Source organism: Oncorhynchus keta, chromosome 27 (genome assembly GCF_023373465.1).
Source record: "Oncorhynchus keta strain PuntledgeMale-10-30-2019 chromosome 27, Oket_V2, whole genome shotgun sequence".
In the NCBI taxonomy this organism is placed as follows: Eukaryota; Metazoa; Chordata; class Actinopteri; order Salmoniformes; family Salmonidae; genus Oncorhynchus; species Oncorhynchus keta.
In genome coordinates this window covers 22919430-22931096 of record NC_068447.1, presented here as the reverse complement: position 1 = coordinate 22931096, position 11667 = coordinate 22919430, and the positions used below count along the sequence as shown (strand labels likewise).

At 42.5% G+C, this 11667-nt stretch overlaps 1 protein-coding gene across 2 annotated transcripts; it reads left to right on the top strand.

The window, feature by feature from the left end:
• Nucleotides 1-689: 689 nt before the first annotated feature.
• Nucleotides 690-11334, top strand: LOC118359610 (protein disulfide isomerase Creld1). Of its 2 annotated transcripts, XM_035738149.2 has the most exons (11): nt 690-861; nt 5176-5318; nt 5515-5597; nt 6091-6201; nt 6345-6436; nt 6522-6701; nt 6823-6918; nt 7397-7480; nt 8937-9032; nt 9212-9352; nt 9436-11334. In XM_035738149.2, the coding sequence occupies exons 2-11, from the start codon at nt 5202-5204 to the stop codon at nt 9654-9656; spliced, it is 1221 nt and encodes a 406-aa protein (XP_035594042.1). In that variant the 5' UTR covers nt 690-861; nt 5176-5201; the 3' UTR covers nt 9657-11334. The 2 variants fall into 2 exon arrangements, with proteins under 2 accessions (XP_035594042.1, XP_052337929.1); XM_052481969.1 differs by lacking the exons at nt 690-861; nt 5176-5318 and having other exon boundaries at nt 6045-6201.
• The last annotated feature ends 333 nt before the right edge of the window (nt 11335-11667 follow it).

Sequence of the window (11667 nt, the reverse complement as noted above, 5' to 3'; positions counted from 1 at the left end):
TATATATATATATATATATATATATATATATATATATATATATATATATACAGTACCATATACATATTTGAATACTTTCTTAATTCCTTTATTTCTTTGGGGGTGTATTGTTTTGTGTTGTTAGGTATACTGCACTGTTGAAGGTTGAAACATAAGCATTTTGCTGCACTTGTGATAACATCTGCAGAATATGTGCACTGTATGCGACCAATTAACATGTGATTCGTTTTTGTATTCATCCCTGACCTGTAAATGGGTGACATTGTTGTACTCAACAATTATCTTCGTTTCAAAATGTTATATGGTTAATTTGTAAAGTCGTTTTTTTTACTATGTGGTTTGTTGGTTAATTGTATAACATTTTATGCATTTGTGCGTTCTGTTATGGTGCAGTTCTATGTCGTGACTGGGTTATCCATCATCAGTAATAGGTATAAAGTTTGTTTGCTTCTATTTTCTGTGTAATTTTTGTACTGTGCGTTTGTTGGCTATTTAGATATTATTACGTTTTAAGTGTTGAATTTGGCCGTTTTCCCAATCTTGAATGATTTACCTGTCTGACAGTCTATCAGGGCAAGGACCCATTCAACTTCATTAAAACAAGACACGCCCTTATTTGTACTCGCGGGTAATGATTGGTTGAAGACTGAAGTCCCAGTGGGATTGGGCAGTTTCCTGCCAGCTGCGCCTCAGCTAAACAGAGTCTGGGAAGAAGAATCAACAAGAACCACTGCATCAGCACCGGTCAATGAATGGCACGGATGAAGAACTAAACCGGTAAAAGACCGTGAAATTGTATTAAGGTGCTGAGGACGCTCCAATCGGTTGTCTACAAGCTCTTGAGAGTTTATCAAGCTGAAGGTAGGATGCAGCGCAGCATAATTTATTGGGAGCTAGCTAGCGTTAGCAGGGTAACGCAAATTTAGCTAACATTAGCTATCCATCTAGATGGATTGCTAGTTTGCCATAGCAGTGCGTTCGCTGGGTAACTAACTAGTTATCACAGACAATTTACTGCCATGCAATGTAGCAATAGACAATAAGAAATTGCCAGCAGAGGTGGTTTTGATGACGTTTAAGATGGATAATCATGTCATTATTTGTACTGACCTGATGGAGGGTTACCTGATTTGCCAACGGGACTTTACAGTAACTAGCTAACGTTAGCTGACCACACTAGCCTAGCCAGTCTAACTGATTATGAAGATGCTATTCAGAATGATGATGGTCATCATTTGACCACAGCCTAAATAGTTCAGTCAAGGCAACAACGTAGTGAGCTCCATACCTAGCTTTCTAAGAATTTAACTAGCTATATTTTTTTTGCCAGGCAGCAGAGGTAATGGAGCTTAATCATCACTAGGCTTACCCATAACAGGATCCAACTAGGTTTGGATTTGTCAATGAACATTGACTATGTGAGAGATACAGGAATTCAGTGGCTCTGCGTTGTTTACTGAAACATTGATATAACTCATCCTCTTATCTTTTCACACACATTTAATCCTGCTGCCCATCATGATAATCAAGTCAGGTATTGGTCACATACACATGTTTAGCAGATGTTATTGTGGGTGTAGTGAAATGCTTGTGCTTCTAGCTCCGACAGTGCAGTAATATCTAACAAGTAAATCTAAGTGAGGAATGGATTAAGAATATATATGTCATAGCTGCATTGGAGTAAGATACAGTGACATAGTATAGAGTACAGTATATACATATGAGATGGGTGATGCAATATTTACAAACAATTAAAGTGACTTAGATACCGTAGAATAGTATAGAGTATAGTATGTCCATATGAGATGGGTGATGCAATATTTACAAACAATTAAAGTGACTTAGATACCGTAGAATAGTATAGAGTATAGTATGTCCATATGAGATGGGTGATGCAATATTTACAAACAATTAAAGTGACTAAGATACCGTAGAATAGTATAGAGTACAGTATGTACATATGAGATGGGTGATGCAATATTTACAAACAATTAAAGTGAATAAGATACCGTAGAATAGTATAGAGTACAGTATGTCCATATGAGATGGGTGATGCAATATTTACAAACAATTAAAGTGAATAAGATACTGTACAATAGTATAGAGTATAGTTTATACATATGAGATGAGTAATGCAAGATACGGGGACATTATTAAAGTGGCTAGTATTTCATATCCTTAACGTGGCCAGTGATTCCTAATATATGTCTATAGGCAGCAGTCTCTGATGTGCTGGAGATGGCTGTTTAACAGTCAGTGGTATAGTCTAAAATAAAATACAGTATGTACATATTAAATGGGTGATGCAATATGTAAACACAATTTAAAAGTGACTAAGATACCGTAGAACAGTGTGAAGTGCAGTTTATACAGTTGAAGTGGGAAGTTTACATACACCTTAGCCGAATACATTTAAACTCAGTTTTTCACAATTCCTGACGTTTAATCCTAGTAAAAATCCCAGTAAAAATCCATCTTAAGTCAGTTAGGGTCACCACTTTAAGAATGTGAAAAGTCAGAATAATAGTAGAGAGAATGATTTATTTCAGCTTTTATTTCTTTCATCACATTCCCAGTGGGTCAGAAGTTGCACTTGATTAGTATTTGGTAGCATTGCCTTTAAATGGTTTAACTTGGATCAAACGTTTCGAGTTGCCTTCCACAAGCTTCCCACAATAAGTTGGGTGGATTTTGGCCCATTCCTCCTGACATAGCTGGTTCCTCCTTGGGAGCAATTTTCAAACGCCTTAAGGTACCACGTTCATCTGTAAAAACAATAGTACGGACACGCTTTTTTAGTTCTGCCCACACATTTTCTATGAGATTGAGGTCAGGGCTTTGTGATGGCCACTCCAATACCTTGACTTTGTTGTCCTTAAGCCATTTTGCCGCAACTTTGGAAGTATGCTTGGGGTCATTGTCCATTTGGAAGACCCATTTGTGACCAAGCTTTAACTTCCTGACTGATGTCTTGAGATGTTGCGTCAATATATCCACATCATTTTACTCCTCATGATGCCATCTATTTTGTGAAGTGCACCAGTCCCTCCTGCAGCAAAGCCAAACAGTTCTATTTTTGTTTCATCAGACCAGAGGACATTTCTCCAAAAAGTTCTGGCTTTTTTATGGCGGTTTTGGAGCAGTGGCTTCTTCCTTGCTAAGCAGCCTTTCAGGTTATGTCACATTATGACTCGTTTTACTGTGGATGTAGATACTTTTGTACCTGTTTCCTCCAGCATCTTCACAAGGTCCTTTGCTGTTGTTCTGGGATTGATTTGCACTTTTCGCACCAAAGTACATTCATCACTAGGAGACAGAACGCGTCTCCTTCCTGAGCGGTATGACGGCTGCGTGGTCCCATGGTGTTTATACTTGTGTACTATTGTTTGTACGAATGAACTTGGTACCTTCAGGTGTTTGGAAATGAATCCCAAGGATAAACCAGACTTGTTGAGGTCTACAATTTTTTTTTCTGATTTCTTTTGATTTTCCCATGATGTCAAGCAAAGAGGCACTGAGTTTGAAGGTAGGCCTTGAAATACATCCACAGATACACCTCCAATTGACTCAAATTATGTCAATTTGCCTATCAGAAGCTTCTAAAAGAAGCTTCCACTGGGGTGGCAGGTAGCCTAGTGGTTAGAGCGTTGCACTAGTAACTGAATGGTTGCAAGATCGAATCCCCGAGCTGAGAAGGTAAAAATATGTAGTTCTGCTCCTGAACAATGCAGTTAACCCACTGTTCCTAGGCCATCATTGAAAATAAGAATTTGTACTTAACTGACATGCCTAGTTAAATAAAGATTTTTTTAAAATAAAGCCTTGACATAATTTTCTGGAATTTTCCAAGTTGTTTAAAGGCACAGTCAACTTAGTGTATGTAAACTTCTGACCCACTGGAATTGTGATACAATTATAAGTGAAATAATCTGTATTTAAACAATTGTTGGAAAAAATACTTTTCATGCACAAAGTAGATGTCCTAACCGACTTGCCAAAACGATAGTTAGTTAACAAGACATTTGTGGAGTGGTTGAAAATTGTTTTAATGACTAGTAAATTTCCGACTACAACTGTACATGAGTCATGCTAGATACGGAACATTATTAAAGTGACTAGTGATTCATGTCCTTAAAGTGGCCAGTGATTTCTAATCTATGTCTATAGGCAGTCGCTAGTGACGGCTGTTGAGCAGTCTGATGGCCATGAGATAGAAGCTGTTTTTCAGTCTCTCGGTCCCAGCTTTGATTTTCCTGTACTGACCTAGCCTTCTGGATGATAGCGGGGTGAACAGGCAGTGGCTTGGGTGGTTGATGATCTTTTTGGCCTTCCTATGGCATCCGGTGCTGTAGGTGTCCAGGACAGCGTGAAGTTTGCCCCCTGGTTAAAATGTGGTGGTTGGCTTTCAGTTTTGCGTGAATGCTCCCATACAGTATGATGGTGCCGACGGAGATGGCAGCATCGCGACAAACTCTTATTCAACTCTGCAGTATTTTTTTTGTTCATGTACTATTTATTTGACGTTATTAAGCTCAGGAATTGTCATTACATACAGCCAGGAAGAACTGTTGGATATTAGAGTGGCGGTAACTCACCAGAACTTCCAACGTTATGACCAGGGTTACGACTTCCTTGTAGCAGGTCTTTTGTTTGCTCTCCCCAGCGCAGGCTGACCCAAAACCACGCCGGTGGAGAAGAGGTACTTAAGACGGTCTTGTGGTCCAACTTAGGAAGCGTGCACGCCACCCATTGCTCACAAGTATTTTACTCGCTAATGTCCAATCTCTGGATAATAAAATTGATGAACTCAAGACAAGAGTTGCTTTTCAGAGAGACACCAGGGATTGTAACATACTCTGCTTCACGGAAATATGGCTCTCTCTCTCGAGATACACTGTCTGACGCTGTAAAGCCAGTTGGGTTCTCAGTACATCGCGCTGACAGGAATAAACATCTCTCTGGGAAGCAGAAGAGTGTTGGTATATGTTTTATGATTAACAACTTATGGTGTAACTGTGATAATATACAGGAACTCAAGTCTTTCTGTTCACCCGACCTAGAATATCTCACATTTAAATGCCGACTGTACTATCACCCGAGAGAATTGTCATCATCAATAATAGCCACAGCGGTCTATGATCCTGCTCTGTCTGAATCCCCTGTCTCTGTTCTCAGTGGCTGAGTGGTAGGTAGTCCAAGCCATGTGGTGGTCGTGGCCCCTGCTCCCTGGCCTGGTACTCTTCTCTGTGCTGTCTGTGGTACAAGTACAGACTGCACCATGTCAGACCTGCCGCAAACTAACTGACAGCTTCATCAAGGTAGGAGTCTCTATCTCTGTCTCTCTCATTCCCTCAGTCTGTTGATTAGTTTTGTCGGTCATATTGTCATTTTTGTATCTATTGGTATCTCTTTTGCTTATTGCTTATGTTTCGGTCAGTAGCTGCCATTTTACTCTCCTTGCTGTTCTGTTTCTGTCTTCACCTGGTGGTCTTTCATTAAAACATGTCTTTTCAGGGCCTGGAGAAAACATCCAATAAAAACTTTGGGGGTGGGAACACTGCTTGGGAGGAGGAGAAGCTGGCTAAATATGCTCGCAGGTACTTATGGCCCCACTAGGCCTGTCACTAGAATCTCCACAAATATACAGTCATAGGAACTGCAGTCTTTAATAAGACCTGCAATCTAACATCTGTGTTTCTGTAGAGGAAAGCCCACGAGGCCTGCTAATCCCTGACAAGCCGTAGCATGTTGTTGAATGGCCAATGCACCTTTATTGTGTTGCTATGAAGGCTTGTTATCTGATGCCTCTGACCTGAATTGGACTCCTCATGACTGAGCCAAGGCGATGCTGAACCAGTACAGTACAGTACTGACAAGACTAGGGCTCTACACCACATATGTCCTTACACAATATGACAGCCTCTCAAAACTAGGCCTCACTGTGTGTGTCTGTGAGAGTGAGCGAGCGTGTGTCAGAGATCCTCCTAGAGTGCATAATGGAGAATAGGAGGGTGTATTTGTTTTCTCTGTGCTCTGTTCTCTAGTGAAGTGTTCCACATTACTCACGTCTCCTCTCCTCCTGGTTCTCAGTGAGACCAGGCTGCTGGAGATAGTGGAGGCAGCATGTGAGAAATCTGACTTTGACTGTAACAAACTGCTGGAGCAGTTAGAGGACCAAGTGGAGACATGGTGGTTCCACCGGTATGTGTGTGATCATGTAAATGTGGTATATGTATAATGACTTTTGTTTTACTGTTGTATTTACACACCTGTGTATTATATTGTTATGTGTGTGTGTCCTTCCCCTCTCATCACTGACCTTGTGATTGTCTCTGTGTGTGTAGGCAGCAGGAGGCTCCAGATCTATTTGAGTGGCTGTGTATAGAGGAGCTCCGACTCTGCTGTCCCCCAGGACGCTTTGGCCCAGACTGCAAAGGTATTGAACACACACACAGGATAGGTCTCTCTATAGTTCTCTCTCTGTTGTCAACTTATTAACCCTGTGTGTTGTTGTGCTGCAGAGTGTCTGTCCGGTCCTGGAGGTGTGTGTGGTGGTCTGGGTCGCTGTGAGGGAGAGGGTACCCGTCTGGGAGATGGGGAGTGTGTGTGTGATCCGGGGTACTTTGGTCAGCTGTGTCAGAGCTGTGCAGATGGCTACTACAGAGAGAAGAGCTCCAATCACAGCACATCAGCCTGTGCAGGTACCCAATCAGAAACCGTTTAGCCTGTCTGATCATGAACCAGACAGCCTGGCTTATTCTCAACCAATCTCATGTAGAAGTCTCACAGACTAATCACTTCTTCTCTGTGTGTGATGTCTAGCATGCTACCACTCCTGTAAGAAATGCTCAGGGCCAGAGGACTACAAATGTGTGGACTGCAAACCTGGGTGGATCCTCCATGACAACAAGTGTGTTGGTGAGTATTTGGCTTTTGTGTGTGTATTTGAGAGAGCATGTGTCTTCTGTTAGTTTTCTTACTTTGTATCTGTGTTTGTAATGGAGAAATTCAATTTCAGTTAGGAGTAATTATTAACACAATGCTTTGTGACACCCATTTGTGTACAGGTTGATGGTCATTAGACTTGACACTAAATGTTATGGATTGTTCTCATATCTGGAGGTAAAATGACCGATTGTTGGATTCTGTGACACTGTGATTCAAGCCTGTTAGTAGGTGTTTTCAGAACGTTGGTTCTGTGAGAATAGATTAGAATATAAGGGTCTGCTTAGAGAAGACAGGTTAGACATGGTCTCTTTCTGTGCTGGAGGTGTCTCCCTGTTTCAACTTGTATTAAACCAGATTGATTTTGATTGACTTCATCTGTGACTGCCCTTCTTTTTTTTCACCTTGAAAATCCCTACTACAGTGTTTAACTTGTGAATGTTGTTTCCAGACACTGATGAGTGCGGCACAGAGCTGGCTCGATGCCTCTCCAACACATATTGCCACAACACAGATGGATCGTACGAGTGCAGAGGTACTGTAGGCTCTCCCTCTACTATCTGCTAGTAACAGAGTACTGTAGGCTCTCCCTCTACTATCTGCTAGTAACAGAGTACTGTAGGCTCTCCCTCTACTATCTGCTAGTAACAGAGGTACTGTAGGCTCTCCCTCTACTATCTGCTAGTAACAGAGGTACTGTAGGCTCTCCCTCTACTATCTGCTAGTAACAGAGGTACTGTAGGCTCTCCCTCTACTATCTGCTAGTAACAGAGGTACTGTAGGCTCTCCCTCTACTATCTGCTAGTAACAGAGGTACTGTAGGCTCTCCCTCTACTATATGCTAGTAACAGAGGTACTGTAGGCTCTCCCTCTACTATATGCTAGTAACAGAGGTACTGTAGGCTCTCCCTCTACTATATGCTAGTAACAGAGGTACTGTAGGCTCTCCCTCTACTATCTGCTAGTAACAAAGGTACTGTAGGCTCTCCCTCTACTATATGCTAGTAACAGAGGTACTGTAGGCTCTCCCTCTACTATCTGCTAGTAACAGAGGTACTGTAGGCTCTCCCTCTACTATCTGCTAGTAACAGAGTACTGTAGGCTCTCCCTCTACTATCTGCTAGTAACAAAAGGTACTGTAGGCTCTCCCTCTACTATCTGCTAGTAACAGAGTACTGTAGGCTCTCCCTCTACTATCTGCTAGTAACAGAGGTACTGTAGGCTCTCCCTCTACTATCTGCTAGTAACAGAGTACTGTAGGCTCTCCCTCTACTATCTGCTAGTAACAGAGTACTGTAGGCTCTCCCTCTACTATCTGCTAGTAACAGAGTACTGTAGGCTCTCCCTCTACTATCTGCTAGTAACAGAGGTACTGTAGGCTCTCCCTCTACTATCTGCTAGTAACAAAAGGTACTGTAGGCTCTCCCTCTACTATCTGCTAGTAACAGAGTACTGTAGGCTCTCCCTCTACTATCTGCTAGTAACAGAGGTACTGTAGGCTCTCCCTCTACTATCTGCTAGTAACAGAGTACTGTAGGCTCTCCCTCTACTATCTGCTAGTAACAAAAGGTACTGTAGGCTCTCCCTCTACTATCTGCTAGTAACAGAGTACTGTAGGCTCTCCCTCTACTATCTGCTAGTAACAGAGGTACTGTAGGCTCTCCCTCTACTATCTGCTAGTAACAGAGTACTGTAGGCTCTCCCTCTACTATCTGCTAGTAACAGAGGTAATGTAGGCTCTCCCTCTACTATCTGCTAGTAACAGAGTACTGTAGGCTCTCCCTCTACTATCTGCTAGTAACAGAGGTACTGTAGGCTCTCCCTCTACTATCTGCTAGGAACAGAGGTACTGTAGGCTCTCCCTCTACTATCTGCTAGTAACAGAGTACTGTAGGCTCTCCCTCTACTATCTGCTAGTAACAGAGTACTGTTTGTGTTGTTGGTAAACCTGTGTTCTGACCCAGACCTCTGTTCTCTTTCCTCTGTGCCAGGCTGTGACCAGGCATGTGTGGGCTGTATGGGCAGTGGTCCTGCCCGCTGTAAGAAATGTGCTAGGGGATACAAGCTCAGAGGAGCCAAATGTCTTGGTGAGGGAATGTGGCTGTGTTTTAATTTGTCTGTGTGGTTCTCTTTTACTCGTCTATAGATGGTTTGGCCAATCAGATGAACCTTCTGCTACAGCAGCCTGACTACTTACTTGTAGTGTACATCTGTCTCTGTCTTGGTATGGGTGTCACTCTGTCCATGTTCTCTCTCTCCCTCCTAGATGTGGATGAGTGTAGTGAGAGGGTGATAGCGTGTCCAGGGCTGAATGAGGCTTGTTTCAATGAAGAGGGCTCCTTCCGCTGTGAATGTGCTGACGGCTTCATCCGAAGGGACAGCATCTGTGTGGAGAACCAGCCTTACAGTAGGACACGCGAGCACCCTTGATAGTTCTCTCTACTTGGCACACTCCTATATACACAGCATCTCTCTCTCTCTCCTCATCAGGTGGTCCAGAGAAGGGCCTGTTTGATGACATGACTGATGATGAGGTACTTGTCCTGCAGCAGATGTTCTTTGGCGTGGTCATCTGTGCCCTAGCAACGCTTGCCGCCAAGGGTGACATGGTCTTCACCGCCATTTTCATCGGGGGCGTGGCCGCCATGGCCGGATACTGGCTATCAGAGAAGGGTGATCGCATGCTGGACGGCTTCCTGAAGGGACGCTAGCCTATCAGGAGCCAGGGATACGGGAAAGATGAAGGAACTCATTGAATGCAAGCCGATGCGGGTGACAAAGACTGGGGGTGGGACGGTTACAGGAATGCTAGCCATTCAGGAATGTACTATACTACTTTGGGTTGGTAGGGGTTAGGGTGGGAGAAGAGGGGTCCTAAAGGATGCCTGGAAAAGGTTTGGGATTATTGTGGGTCTTCTGGAATATGAACTTTCCAAATGTTAGAGGGAAGTGAATAAGAGAACATGGAGCTCAGAGGAAGGTCAAATCAGAGAGCTCAATGGAGGGAGTGAATATAGAAGAAGACCAGGTACTACTTGATCCAAAAACACTTGAGAAGACACTAAGGAGACTGGAGTGTCTGTCTGCACTGATATGGGAGACAAAACCCAACCCTCTTGCCTCGACTCTGGGGTAGGGAAGGGACGGAGTAGGGGTAGGATAAGACCACTACTGATTGTTACCAAGTTATTATGCATTTGTATCTTCCACTGGACAAAATTCTGCTCTAAAATTATATATGATTCAAACCAGGTCGCAGGTTAGAATTCTCAAGCCGACGAGGTGAACAATCTGTCAATGTGCCCCTGAGTAAGGCTCTTAACCCTAATTGCACCTGTAAATTGCTCTGGATAGGAGTGTTTGCTAAATGACTCAAATGTTCATGTCTGTCCATTTCCACTCATCACAAATCAAACTTCTTAGGCACCCCTTACCTCATCAGCATCTCCTGTTCATCATTTCACATTTTACTGAGGAACAGAGGGTGTTCCCGTGGTGATGGGAGATGGAGGGTGAGATGGGATTGTCATTGGGGCTTTGAACTGAAGGCTGCTACTATGGTGGAGTTGTTTAAGGAAAGAACTGATGTACCCTGTTGTGCCAGTTGAATTCCATCCCATGTTAAAACACTGTTTATTTATAATCGTGTTCATATTATGACTGTGTTTATCTGTGTTTCTGCACAGACAGATTCTTGCTGTATGAATGCACGAGAAAAGGATCTGAGAAAGGCTATACTGTATGTATTATCCTATGATTGGCATGGAAGACTTTATAGAGCTGCTTGTTTCCCTCTAAACTGTACAACCAGGATACAAGGATAATCACTACTGCTTTACCACCCCCTAAACCTACTGCCTGAGCAATCTGCGTGTGTATGTGAGAGTGAAATACTCTAGTCCTCTTGAAGATGTCTCCCATTTCATTGTTTTGCAATAGGTCCTTTCTAAATGTTTTTTTTGTTTGTTTTTAGCAAAGACCTTTTCCGATTTTTATTCTGCATCTGTTTGTTGTGTGTGTGTCTGTGATACGTTGAGTTTGATCAGCACCAGGTAATATGGGGTACTGTACTGTACTGAAATGCACAAGTGTATTTTATCAGAGGTGTCAACATTTTACAGTTGAAGCAACTAAATGATATCTGATCAATCATATTCCCCCTCATCCTCAGTAGCTACTAGATCTAGCACAATTGTTATTCAAATTATCCATCTCTTTTCATTTTCAACCTTCCAGATGTTGTTTTCAATAATATCCATTTTAACTGTTAATAATCATGTCCTTTTGTTATATAACGTGTGTGTGTGTGTGTGTGTGTGTGTGTGTTAGGCCTACATTTCAACTACAGTTCTTTGCATTATGATTATTATTAAAAAGGAAGAATTCTGAGTTTAGTGTTCTGTTTTTAGCTTTCCAATAACCTCTCTTACCATTTTATTTTGACATGCTGTTGAAAGAAATTTAATGTGAACTCATGCTGCTCATTGCTGAAGACCTTAATAGAATACTGCCGTTGCATGGAGACTATAGATTAAAGCCATTCAAGGAAACAGATACTGGAGAAACCCCCTAGAATGCTAGCTATGTAAGACACTGTGAGCAGAGGTGTGTGTGTGCTTCTATTTCAGTGTGCCGCTCCAGTTAATTGTGGTTGTGGCACAGCAGTTCTCTCTCCATCAGGATCTCCAGAGAGCAATGTCCTGCCCCTCTAGCTATGCTCCA

Bases quoted from the DNA above. Each gene is read 5' to 3' on its own strand.
- LOC118359610 (XM_035738149.2), top strand. From the start codon at position 5,202: ATGTGGTGGTCGTGGCCCCTGCTCCCTGGCCTGGTACTCTTCTCTGTG. The intron at 5,598-6,090 runs GTACTTATGGCC...CCTGGTTCTCAG, and splicing joins CTGGCTAAATATGCTCGCAG to TGAGACCAGGCTGCTGGAGA. The intron at 6,202-6,344 runs GTATGTGTGTGA...CTGTGTGTGTAG, and splicing joins GAGACATGGTGGTTCCACCG to GCAGCAGGAGGCTCCAGATC.